The sequence below is a fragment of the Myotis lucifugus genome, unplaced genomic scaffold, assembly GCF_000147115.1.
Source record: "Myotis lucifugus unplaced genomic scaffold, Myoluc2.0 scaffold_771, whole genome shotgun sequence".
Classification (NCBI taxonomy): Eukaryota; Metazoa; Chordata; class Mammalia; order Chiroptera; family Vespertilionidae; genus Myotis; species Myotis lucifugus.
Window position 1 is genome coordinate 48,622 of NW_005871819.1, and position 13,233 is coordinate 61,854.

Sequence of the window (13,233 nt, forward strand, 5' to 3'; positions counted from 1 at the left end):
CCCCCGCAAGCCACCTGCTCTTCAGCTTTGACAGAAATCCGATGTTCTGTCCCGTAAATCCCATTGTCAATGACCCCCTTCCCTGCCTGGCGCCCAAGATCATCCAACTCCTTTACTGCCAGACCAACTCCTTAACCCCTCTCCTCAGTCGAGACAAACCAACTCTTCCAGTCCATACACTGACCCATTTCTCCACGTCATCACCTCCCACCCAAGACCCACTGACTCCTCCAAAGGGTGCGTCCTGCCCAGTCCTTGCAGGCTCCCTCTAAACTTCCAGGAACTAGACTCCTCCCGCCTGCAAGGCATCCTCACCGCTTACTTAGCACAGACCAATCGGCAACCAGACTCCCGCTGACTCGTCTTGACATTCTTCCCTTCCCTCAAACTCCTTCACTGCCTCTCCAAGACTGCCCACCAAAACAAACAAAAAAACAAAAACAGCCCTAGCCAGTTTGGCTCAGTGAACAGAGCTTCGGCTGCGAACTGAAAGGACCCAGGTTTGATTCCGGTCAAGGGCACATGCCCGGGTTGTGGGCATGATCCCCAGTGGGGCACATGCAGGAGGCAGCCGATCCATGATTCTCTCTCATCATGGATGTTTCTATCTCTCTCTCCCTCTTCCTTCCTCTCTGAAATCAATACAAATATATTTAAAAACAACAACACACAAACAAACAAGCAAAAATGATTCTGCCTGGGGAACAGCAGGAACGTACAAGGACTAGTATCTTATTTAATCCTCCCAACTACCTCCTGGTAGCAATTAGCGCCATTTGCCGAGGGAAACAGGACGCTCAGAGAAGAACGGCTTACTCAAAGCCAGACAGACAGCTGGTTGGTTACCCACAGCTGCTCCTCTTCTGAGAACCTGCAGATCAGAAATTTCACCCCACCCTGTGCCAAACTCTCTAACTGCCCCCCACGACCCTCTAGCTCACAAACTGACCATCTTCCCCCAGGCCCAGTGAGTCCCATCTCTGCCCCTCTCCTGGAAGCTTGTGAAGCAGACACATCCAGGCCCCAACCCTGTGAACCAACTCCTCTAGACTGACTCTTAAAATGACCAATGTCAACTAACGTCACCCCTAAAATGACCAGTAACAACTGCAACTTCATGAAGGCTCACCTTGGCCAATAACTTTTCACACACAATCTGATTTATTCCTCTCCTAAATCCTGTGGCATGGTGGTGGTTGTTTTTAATATATTTTTATTGACTTCCGAGAGAGCAACATCAATGATGAGAAAATCATTGATTGGCTGCCTCCAGCACGTCCCTGACTGGGGATCAAGATCGCAATTAGGGCATGTGCCCGGACCACGAATCGAACCATGACCTCCTGGTTCACAGGTCAAAGCCACACCAGCCAGGAAGACATGGGTATTATCACCCACTTTACAGATGAGGAAATTGGGGCTCAGAGGAATTAGGTTACCAGTCTGAGGTCACGAAGTGGGTAAATGGAGTCAGGACTTGAACTGGAGCCTCTGCTCTTCACCACCCAGCTGTCTCCCCAGGTCTTTCCCCTGCCTGCTCTGAGCTCTCTGCACTGAATACCATGCTACAGCCAGTGCCCACTCTCACTCTTCCCTTCCTCAGCCCCAGCCCCCCAAGTTCTCCAACCCAAAAGTGACCACCTATCCCTGGGGCCTAGAGCCCAAGCAAGAACTTGGCTGGCTTCCAATGTCAAGAATCTCAAATTATGCCCTACCCAGCTTGGCTCAGTGGATAGAGCGTCGGCCTGCAGACTGAAGGGTCCCGGGTTCGATTCCGGTCAAGGGCACAAGCCCGGGTTGCAAGCTTGATCCCCAGTAGCGGACGTGCAGAAGGCAGCGGATCAATGAGTCTCTCTCATCATTGATGTTTCAATCTCTCTCTCTCCCTCTCCCTCTCTGAAATCAATAAAAAATATGTATTTTTAAAAAGACTGCCCTAACTGGTTTGGCTCAGTGGATAGAGCGTCGGCCTGGGGACTGACGGGTCCCAGGTTCGATTCCGGTCAAGGGCATGTACCTTGGTTGCGGGCACATCCCCAGTAGTGGGTGTGCAGGAGGCAGCTGATTGATGTTTCTCTCCCATTGATGTTTCTAACTCTCTATCCCTCTCCCTTCCTCTCTGTCAAAAAATCAGTAAAATATATTTTTAAAAAACTAAAAAAAATAAAATAAAAACATAAAAAAGAATCTTAAATTAACCCCTGTCTCTTTAGCAGTAACTAGTCACACTGGCATTGATGGTGGACGCTCTGTGTGTTCAGCTTCCAGTTACCATGTTTCTCACTCTCACACCGAAGGCACCAAGTCCTCCTTTGCCTCCGACCAGCAGCAGTCCCTCCTCTTTCCCCAGGGCCAACAGACCAACTTCTACCCAGCCAGGGCCAGCCTGCTCCCTCTCCCTGTGGGCTCTCCGCCCCAGCACAGGAACGGACTCACCCTCACGGCTGCCGTCCATCACAGGAGAGACTGTCCACCTTCCCAGCCCTCGGGTAAAACACTCCTCCAGCTAGCTGCCCTCTCAGCTCCAACGCTGACCTGACCTCCTCCAGGGACCTACAGTCCACAGACTTGCTTCCTCCCCCAACACCTCCCCCACCCAACTTCTCCCATGTTCTCACCTTCTACCAACCAGCAACTCCAATTCCCCAATTCTTTCTCGGGTGGGGGGGGGGGGGAAGAGCCTTCTCTACCCAGGCCCCAAAGTCCCTCTGCTCCTGAACGACTACCAACTACAGTGGGGCCTTGACTTACGAGTGTCCCGACTAACGAGTTTTTTGAGATACCAGCTGTCTCTCGGCCGATTTTTTGCATTGAGTTGATAGAGTAATTTGAGTTAACGAGCTCCTTAACGAGCTCGGTCTCGGAACGAATTAAACTCGCAAGTCAAGGCCCCACTGTATTGCTTCCAAGCACGAAGTGACTTTCCTTCTTCTTCACGCCAAGAGCTAACACCTGACTCTCTCACCCACCCCCAATGGACCACCATTCTGCTCCTTTTCTGCGAGTTTACCTTGACTCCCGTTCCCCGACCCCAGGATTTACCGCCTCCGCTGCGGCCACAGTCCAGGTTTAGTGCCCTGCCTTCCCCCCAGGCTTCAGACCAGGAAACGGAACCGCTTTCATCCCATGGGCCCAGCAGACTTCTCCAACTGCCCTTCCAGCGCCCGTGCTGGCCTCCTCCTCCCCGGCTAGCTCTCTCGATCCTGCTCCGGGGGGAACTATGAGCTCAAAGGCTAAGTCCTCCCGATCTCCCAGGCCACCAAACTTTCTTTTAATGGCTCATCGTGTTAATTCCTAAAACCATCAGGCGGAGGTGGGGGTGGGCATAAACGGGCTACGTCTCACCTTCCCGACCCAATAGCCATCCATCCCATCTCTACTGACGACTGTCGCCTGAAGTCATCATTAGGTGCAATTTACTGAGCGGCACCTGCGTGCTGGGCGTCGCACCGGCTCCAGAGGCCCCGCGCGCCCGCCCCCTCTCCTCGGTTGTAGTTACCGTGTCTCCAGGGGTCTTTGGGCTCCACCGCTCCGGACACAATATCCTCGTCGGAGGGGAACGTGACGCGCTTGGCCGCAGCCTTGAGGCGCCCGTCGGTCGGGGACGATGCGGGGCTGGGCGACTGGGCCTCGGCGGGGGCCTCTTCGGCGTCGCCGTCCGCGCCCGGCCCGGGCGGCGCCTCCTGCGGCGGGTTCTCCATCGCCGCCGCCGCCGCCGCCGCCTCCTCACGGGGGCCCCGGGGACATGCCCCGGGCCCCGGACTTGTCTCTCCGGGCCCGCCCGCCGTCTCGGGGCATGGGCTCCGCCGCTCTTTCAGGCGCCGCCTCCGTCCGCTTTCCTGGTCGTCGTAGTCGTCGCCGCCACCGGGAGCCCGAGCGCGCCTCCCCCGAGCTCCGCGTCCGCCTGCTTGTTCGCAGCCGCACTTTCGCTAAAGGCCGGGTGAGCCCACCGCGTACTAAGAAAAGCAGAAAATCGATCTGAGCTTTCCGCAAGCAGAGTCGCCTCGCGGGGTGCTGAAGTGGGAGAACAAAAGGCAGCTGGAGCCACGGGAGAAAGAAACGTGAGCGCGGAATCCGCAGAGCCGGAACTGCAGAGCGCGGCGGGCGGGGCGAGGCGGACGCCGTCTCCCGGAGCAGCGCGCACGCGCGAACCCGAGCCGCCCGCCCCCCGCCTTCCCGCCTCCGTCCTGAGAGCTGTGGGTCGGGCTCGCGCACTTTCGTCACTAGCTCAGACACTGCATAAGGGAGGGCAGTCGATAAAGATAAAAAAGCATCTGCTTGCCCGGGCTAGGCCAACTGAGAAGGAGAGAGGTGAAGGGGTGGAGAACTTGAAAGGTGATAGCTGTGTGGAATGTGAGTGCTGGTGACGGGTGCTGACCGAGGGTCCTCTACCTGGAGACCGAGCTCGTGCCCCCTTGCTAGTCTGTAGCCTTTCATTTGCAGACTGCAGTTTCATCAACGATTTTCTGTAGCTGGATAGCGTTGTATAAGATACGATTTAAGTTTATAAACTAAAATAAGTGTGAGCTCATTGCCTTGATTTTAAAAGGGGGTCGGGTGGGCGAAGGAAGGAATTCCAAAAGCAGGAGGAATCTGCCAACCGAAATACCGAGCGATGGAGCAGGTAGATCACTAAGCCCGGAGCGAAACCGGCACGAGCTCAAGCCACGCCCCCGCACGCCTTTCCACGCCCCCACCCTCCCGCGCCCCGACTCAATTCAGTCACTTAATATTCGCCTCCGCACTTTCGCTGAGCTTTCCCCAGCCCTCGCAGCAATCCGGGGGGGGAAAGGCGGGGCTAAAACCCAAAAAAGGGGCCTTGGGGAGGAGCGAGCGACGTCGTTGCCAAGGCAACTCGAGAGCTAGGCCAGGGACTCACCAGAGGTGGCGTTGTGAATGGACATGTGGAAGCTGAGACTTTCCACTTGTCTCCGACATTATTGGCCACCGCACTTTCGTGACTGAAGAGGAACGAAGCAAATCTCCATCTACATTTATTTAATGGATCTCCACCTACATTTTCAAGTTGGTGGGACTACAAAGGGGGCAGAAATTACTTTATTAAAACGAACCTGCCAAAAGATTACTAGTGACGGGGCTAAGTGAAGCAAGTGACTTGGACGGCCATGCCACAGAGCTGGAGCAAAATGGAGAAGAGGTGAAGCTTCACCCTAGTCCCTAATCCTCAGCCATTTTCTCAATGGCGCCGCGCAGAGTCCGACCTTTCCACACGTGGGGTAGGGGAAGCGAATCTGCGGTGGTCACACCACCCAGGCCACGCAGGAGCGCATCCCTCGCTATGTACATCCCCTCCCACCCAATAAAGAAATTTAGTCCAGAACATCCAAGTCTGTTATCCAGGTCGCTCCAGCTGTTCCCTGAGGGTAGGAGCAGTCCAATCCCTGCACCTTTATCCAAGTTTCTCCCAGCTTTCTGATGTGCCCTTCTTGGCCCAGCTCCATGGGATTCAGTCCTTGGACAGCTACCCTCCCATCCCCTAAATCTGGCTTCATCCCTGTTTGGATACACTTATAAAAAAAAAAAAAGCCCTAGCTGGTATGGTTCAGTGGACAGAGCCTTGGGCCTGTGGTTCCATTCTGGTCAAGGGCACATGCGGGATTGTGGGCTGATCCCCAGCAGGGGGCGTGCAGGAGGCAGCTGGTCAATGATTCTCTCATCTTTGATGTTTCTCTCCCTTCCTTTCTGAAATCAATAAAAATATACTAAAACAAACAACAACAAAAAGAAAAACAGGAGGCGGATTTTCCTGTAATAATCATTGTTCTTTGGCAGGAGGGTAGTATTGGGGAATTTCTTCAGGGTGACTGAACTTTGCAACTTCTATAATAAACAATTTCCCACTCTGCAATCTGCCTTCCTTTATTCCCACTGCCCGCTCCCCGACCCCACCCCACCTCCAGTCTGCAGGAACTGTCCCAAGACCCACATTTCTGTAGAGTGTAAAGTTCTGTGAGGTAGAGCATTCCTTTCAATGGGATCTAGAACTTGTGGGGTTGCAGAATTTTACTGACTAGACACTGCAGACCTGCAGAAGTCAGTTGCTTGGAGCTTGGCCCAAAACCCCAAGGGAATTCCGAACTCTATGAGGCCCAGAGATCTGGAACTGCTGGAAGGCTGGGAATTTGTGGCTGGGCCTAAGGCAGCAGGTGACCACAATAATGTCTTTATAGCTTGAAGGTATATGCAATAATGTCACTGCACCGGAGCAGTGCCTCAGCCTGCACGCCTATTGGAGTCTGCAGCTGCAACACGTAGAAGTTGGCCACCTCCACGTCAGTGGCTCCGAAGTGGGCGGTCACGTGCACACCCTCATGCAGGGTGAAGCTGACCTGGCGACCCACCATGGCCAGCAGGCTGCGGAGGTAGCGTTCCCGGAGGAGGGCTCGGGCCCGCTGTTCCTGGGATTCCTGACATTCGTGAACTACAGGAGACTCCGGGGTTTCAGGAACCTCTGGCTTCAGGGGGGCCCTCCGTCCATCGGGGGCAAAGCCTCTGCTCAAGCCCTCGGGGCCCCGGGGCAGCCGGAGTACAGGCACAGGACTGGGCAGTGGAGTCTGCATTGTCCAGGCTGTTGGGTAAAGAAGAATGGGGAGTCATTACATAGGGAGGTGGGGTGACAGGAAGAGGGAGGACTGGAAGCAGAGGCTTTTCTGCCACATCTCAGCTCAACCTGTCCAAAACCAACCTCCTGATTCCCCCTCCTAAAAGCTGCACCATCCCTCCACCAGTCCCCTATTCCCAGGAACTGCCACCACTCATGAGGTTCACAGAGTGGGGACTTCTGCCTGATGTTATCACAGCTTTACTCCCAGTTCCTGGCCATAAACATGTGCTGAAAGACCCCTGTCTCCTCTCCTCTCTCACACATGGCCCATCCAATCCACCAGGAAATGCTACCTTCCGAATAAATCCCACCCCGCAGACGCCAGCCTGGAAGGGCTCCCATTGGACAAATCTGGAATGATTTGAACATTTAAATATGACAATTGCAGATTATAACCATTGAATAAAACAGAAATCCATGAGTCCATGCTAATTAAAAACAAACAAAGGAGAAGGAAACTTCCTTCTTATCTTAGAACAGCAGCTAAAATCAATAGATGCTAAAACCTGTGGAGGAACATCGATGAGGTCCAGGATATCTACACAGTCTTAAAGTGCCTCCTCACAAGATATTCATTGTAAAGAGTAACTTTATGGTGGAGAAACCTGGTGGACACCAGCACTTAGGCATCAAAGCTAATATGTGCAGTAATGAGACAGACAGACACCATGTACCTCCTGATGTGATGTATTAAGAAGGACAGGACAGCCGTAACCGGTTTGGCTCAGTGGATAGAGCGTCGGCCTGCGGACTGAAAGGTCCCAGGTTCGATTCCGGTCAAGGGCATGTACCTTGGTTGTGGGCACATCCCCAGTAGTGGTTGTGCAGGAGGCGGCTGATAGATGTTTCTCTCTCATCCATGTTTCTAACTCTCTATCCCCTTCTCTTCCTCTCTAAAAAAATCAATAAATTAAAAAAAAAAAAAAAAAGGACAGGACACAGGTGTGTGGATTACCTGAATCTAATCATGAGGGACAATTGTGTCTAATCAATCTAATCAACCTGAAGAGCATTATACCAAAAAATTAGCCTGGGAGACAGATTTTTTTTAACAATTTTAATTTTTTTTAAAATTTTTTTTATTGATTATCAAGAGGAAGGGAGAGGGAGAGATAGAAACATCAATGAGAGAGAATCAGTGACGGGCTGCCTCCTGCACACCCCCTACTGCGGATGGAGCCTGCAACCAGGGCATGTGTCCTGACTGGGAATTGAACCATGACCTCCTGGTTCATAGGTCAACGCTCAACCACTGAACCACATTGGCTGGGCCTGAGAGACAGATTTGAGCTCTGCCTCTTGTCTCCTTGCCATTCGACCTCACAATTAAAGCTTTTTCTTAAAAAAAAAATAAAAAATTAGCCTGGATTCTTCAAAAATATCAAGGTTGTAAAAGAAAAGCTGAGGGAAAGCCCTGGCCAGGTAGCTCAGTTGGTTAGACCGTTCTCCCGATGCGCCACGGTTTCAGGTTCGATCCCTGGTTAGAGCACGTACAAGAAGCAACCAATGAATGCATAAATAAGTGGAATAACCAATCAATGCTTCTCTCTCTCTCTCAAATCAATAATTAGCCCTAGCCAGTTTGGCTCAGTGGATAGAGTGTCAGCCAGTGGACTGAAGGGTCCCAGGTTCGATTCTGGTCAAGGGCACATGCCCGGTTTGTGGGCTCGATCCCCAGTAGGGGGCGTGCAGGAGGCAGCCAATCAATGATTCTCTCTCATCATTGATGTTTCTCTCTCCCCCTCTCCCTTCCTCTCTGAAATCAATCAAAATATACTTAAAAATAAAAAAATAAATAAAATTTTTTTTAAAAAGCTGAGGGGAAAAAAAAATATATATATATATATTTTCAGACTACCACTTCTTATTCTCTCAACTGTCAACATCTTGGTCCAACCACCATCACTTCCACCACTTCCTGCCTGGACTGTTGAAGTCAACTCCTCACTGGCTCCCCCCACACCTTTCCGCCTTCACACCCCTATCCCTGTCCTCACACATAGCCAGAGGGACCAGAGTCAAATAACATCTCCCCTCTACTCAGAGCCTTCCGGTGGCTTAATTCAACGCCAAGGTCCTCATCACGGCCCTCAAGGCCCCCATGTTCTGGACCCCCTCTTGGCACACCATCCAACCCCAGCCACTCTGGCCTCTTTGCTGGTCCTTGAATATACCTGCAATCCCTTCTCAGGCCTGGGCATTGGGGTTCCCTCTGCTCTATCTCCTTTTCCCCTTCCCTGACCACCTGATCTTAAAGTTTGATCTGCCCCTCATCCCTCTATCAGCTTCATCATTCTCTGCAGCACAGACCCCTCCTAGACATCTTGTATATTTATTGTTCTGCTATGGTCCTTCTCCCCTGCAAGATGGCTCCGTCCCCGTAGCCCTGCTTCCCCTCCTCCCCCGTGTCCTCAGCTCCTGGAACACTGAGTGGCACAGGGACCAGGCTCTGGTCCCAGGAAAGGAGTGGAGATGCAGCTCCCAGGCCTGTTTAGCTGGGTGACCTCAAGCAAGGGGCACTTTCCTCTTCATCGTATGGAGAAATAGCACCAATTGCCACCTCTGTTTATCAGGATTCAACAGGCTTTGCAGGACGGGGCTGGATATACACCAGGTTCTCCATAAAAGTTACAGTTGTTATTAGTGTTGTCTGACCTGGGGTGAACTGCTCTGTGCCTTGGTTTCCCCACCTGTAAAACAGGAACGATAAAAGGACCGACCTCCCAGGGTTGTCATGGGGACTGAATGACCTAATAAATGTACCATGTTTAGCATTTCTCCTGCAACATAGCCAGCACCCCTGCTATGACGTGGATTGCATATGGGGAAATGCTGGCTTTGGGGGTTGGAGGAGGAAGAGGGGCGCCTACATTTGGTTCAGGCAGCTGCTCCACTCTCTGTGGCTCAGTCCCCTCCTCCCTAAAGGACTGATGAACTGGGGACCCACCACCATCACTTCCACCACTTCCTGCCTGGACTATTGACGTCAACTCCTCACTGGCTCCCCCACATCCTCCTGCCTTCACACCCCTACCCGTCCTCACACACAGCTCTCCTGTGCATCAGGTCTGGTTCCTCCAGCATCGCCGCTATGGAGAAAGTGGTTCAACCGCTCAGGCTGGAGGCCTGGCTCAACCGAGTGAAGGTTTTCCAGGCAGCTGCCGATTGGAAAAATTCTGTCTGCAGAATGCTCAACGTGACCCGCTGCTGACGGGAGTATCTTCAAGTACCAATCCCTTCAGACCCCAGAAAGGTTGTTCCTTTTTGTAGGGAAATGAATCTTTTTTTTTCTTTTTTTTTTTTTAAATATATTTTTTATTGATTTTTTACAGAGAGGAAGGGAGAGAGATAGAGAGTTAGAAACATCAATGAGAGAGAAACATCGATCAACTGCCTCCTGCACATCTCCTACTGGGGATGTGCCTGCAACCCAGGTACATGCCCTTGACCAGAATCGAACCTGGGACCTTTCAGTCCGCAGGCCGACGCTCTATCCACTGAGCCAAACCGGTTTCGACGGGAAATGAATCTTTGAAGGTGTTCTAAACCACTTTTCATGAACCAATGAAGATTCAGAGAGCTGAATTTGAAGCCTGTACAAAAATCTTATCCCTGAAACATGTGCCATACTATTCAAACTTCTGCTTTTGTCAGTCCTTAGCATCTACTTCTATGAATGTTCATGAGTTTCTATTTCACAAGGATAATTATTTTATATACACTGGCAACAGCATACAAATAACATACTTAGTATAAAAAAAATAAAATAAAATAAAGTGGCCCTAGCCAATTTGGCTCAGTGGATAGAGTGTCTGCAGACTGAAGGGTCCCAGAATCGATTCTGGTCAAGGGCACATGCCTGGGTTGTGGGCTCAATCCCCAGTGGGGGGGCGTGTAGGAGGCAGCCAGTCAATGATTCTCTCTCATCATTGATGTTTCTATCTCTCCCTCTTCCTTCCTCTCTGAAATCAAGAAAAATGTATTTTAAAAATAAATAAAAAATAAAGTGATTGGCCTGGCCAGTACGGCTCAGTGGTTGAGCGTGACCTATGAACTAGGAGGTCATGGTTCAATTCCCGATCAGAGCACATGCCCAGGTTTCAGGCTTGATCCCCAGTGGAGGGCATGCAGGAGGAAGCTGGTCAATGATTCTCATCATTGATGTTTCTATCTCTCTCTCCCTCTCCCTTCCTCTCTGAAACCAATAAAAATATACTTAAAAAATAAAAGAAACCCAAAGTGATTGAAGCAGCCCAAGTGCCCATCAGCAGATGAGTGGATAAAAAACTGTGGTACATTTACACAATGACATACTCTGCAGCTGTAAAAAAGAAGGATCTCTGCCCTAACCGGTTTGGCTCAGTGGATAGAGCGTCGGCCTGCGGACTGAAAGGTCCCAGGTTCAATTCCGGTCAAGGGCATGTACCTTGGTTGCGGGCACATCCCCAGTAGGAGGTGTGCAGGAGGCAGCTGATAGATGTTTCTCTCTCATCGATGTTTCTAACTCTATCCCTCTCCCCTCCTCTCTGTAAAAAATCAATAAAATATATTTTTAAAAAAGAAAAAAAAAGAAGGATCTCTTACCCTCTGCAACAACAGCATGGAGGAACCTGGAGAGTATCATACTAAATGAAATAAGCCAGTCAGAAAGACAAGTATCACATGATCTCACTCATATGTGGAATCTAATGAACAAAATAGACTGGCAAACAATATAGATCCAGAGACATTGAAGCATGCAACAGACTGACGTATTTCAGAAAGAAGGGGGGGGGAGGTGAGGGAAGAGATTAACCCAGGAACTTATACTCATATATGCATAACCCACGGACATAGACAATAGTGCGGTGAAGACCTGCGGAGGAGGTGGGAATGGGTGGGGGTTAATAAGGGGGGAAATGGGACATTGTAACACTTTCAACATTAAATTTTAAAAAATAAACAAAAATAAAATGGTTAATTGAAGTCACTGACAAATATGAGGCACCCAGTGTCTGTCTTGGGGTCATTCGTGGTCCAGAAGTGATCAAGATTGTCCTTTTTCTGTGAGGCTCTTCCTGTTTCTGCAGCTCAACTGTGAGCTCCTTGCAAGAAAGGACGAGAAATGGGTCCACAGGGTTTCTCAACCTCCCTGCTACTGACTTGGGTGGATCATTCTTTGTTGTGTTGTGGGGGTGTCCTGTGCCTGGGTGTTGGGGTTTAGCAGCATCCTTGGCCTCTACCCACTAGGTGCCAGTAGCTCCCTGGGATGTGACAACCAAAACTCTCTCCATTGGCGAATAGCATGGTCTGAGAAGTACATGTCAATTCAGTAAAGCCATTAAAACACACACACACACACACACACACACACACACACACACACACCCCGTCTCTAGTTGAGAACCACTGACAATCAGGTGGGAAGAGGGGGGATAGAGACTGCTACTGAGTATGTGACATATTCACACAGCCTCGCTGAGAACCTGAGAAATGCAAATTCAAGCTACCAGGCTATAGGATTCCACTTCCCAGACCAGGGAAGATTAAAGGGGCTGATAAAGCTGTGAGCTGGTGCAGCTATGGAGGAACATCTTCAAATCCCTTGTGGCCCGGTGTCAATTAGGACAGCCTCAAAGAGGGCAGCTGGACAGAATCCAGGAAACCGCAAACGCCAGGCATTCGGACCTTCAGCCCATGAAGAGCCCGGGCAGGGCAACCTGGAGTTGTCTGCCTTTTTGTACCTTTTGAATTCTGTCCCATGTATTTGAATAACCTATTCAAATAAATTTTAAAAAGGAATGTGTTGTAATGCTTCCATGTCCCTTAAAAAAAAATCTTAGAAAAAAAAATGTTAGATTCCTTACACGGCCGATGTGGCTCAGTGATTGAGCATCAACTTATGAACCAGGAAGTCACAGTTCAATTCCCAGTCAGGACACATGCCTGGGTTGTGGGATTCATCTCCAATAGGGGGCATGTAGGAGGCAGCTGGTCAATAATTCTCTTTCATCACTGATGTTTATATCTCTTTCTCCCTCTCCCTTCCTCTCTGAAATCAATATTTTAAAAAATAAATAAATAATAAAAACATTTTTAGTGAGGTCAACACTCAACCACTGAGCCACGCCGGCCGGGCTATATATATATAATACACACACACACACACACACACGCACACACATACATACACACTAGAGGCCCGATGCACGAAATTCGTGCAAGGGGCTCGGCCCTCGCAGCCCTGGCTTTGTCCAGAAGGTCGTCCGGCTGTCTGGGCTAATTAGCATATTGTGCTTTTATTATTATAGATATATATATGTAATTTTTTTATAAATATATTTTTATTGATTTCAGAGAGGAGGGGACAGGAAGAAAGAGACAGAAACATCAATGATGAGCCCTGCCAGTGTGGCTCAGTGGTTGAGTGTCAACCTATGAGCCAGGAAGTCACCGTTCGATTCCTGGTCAGGGTCAGGGCACATGCCCAGGTTGCAGGCTCGATCCCCACTGTAGGATGTGCAGGCAACCGATTGGTGATTCTCTCTCATCATTGATGTTTCTCTCTCTCCCTCTCCCTTCCTCTCTGAAATCAATAAAAAAATATATATGTATATATATGTATGTTG

General features: G+C 50.3%; 2 protein-coding genes and 1 pseudogene across 4 annotated transcripts in view; 1 reads left to right on the top strand and 2 right to left on the bottom strand.

Annotated features, from left to right (window-relative positions):
- PPP1R37 (protein phosphatase 1 regulatory subunit 37) overlaps positions 1 to 4,124 on the bottom strand; it is a 45,416-nt gene extending 41,292 nt beyond the window's left edge. Inside the window, exon 1 of one of the 2 annotated variants that reach the window (XM_014448142.2) lies at positions 3,500 to 4,124. In XM_014448142.2, coding sequence (XP_014303628.1) covers positions 3,500 to 3,701 — 202 coding nt within the window. In that variant the 5' untranslated portion in view covers positions 3,702 to 4,124. The remainder of the gene's footprint in view (positions 1 to 3,499) is intronic. The other variant, XM_006106128.3, reaches the window with a different exon arrangement.
- An 857-nt stretch (positions 4,125 to 4,981) lies between these two features.
- Positions 4,982 to 13,233, bottom strand: part of GEMIN7 (gem nuclear organelle associated protein 7) — a 14,459-nt gene continuing 6,207 nt past the window's right edge. The window contains exons 2-3 of one of the 2 annotated variants that reach the window (XM_014448140.2): positions 11,600 to 11,709; positions 4,982 to 6,589 (exon numbers count right to left, since the gene is read on the bottom strand). In XM_014448140.2, the coding sequence (XP_014303626.1) occupies positions 6,186 to 6,581 (396 nt within the window). In that variant the 5' untranslated portion in view covers positions 6,582 to 6,589; positions 11,600 to 11,709 and the 3' untranslated portion in view covers positions 4,982 to 6,185. The remainder of the gene's footprint in view (positions 6,590 to 11,599; positions 11,710 to 13,233) is intronic. The other variant, XM_014448138.2, reaches the window with a different exon arrangement.
- Positions 8,077 to 9,895, top strand: LOC102419168 (annotated as a pseudogene).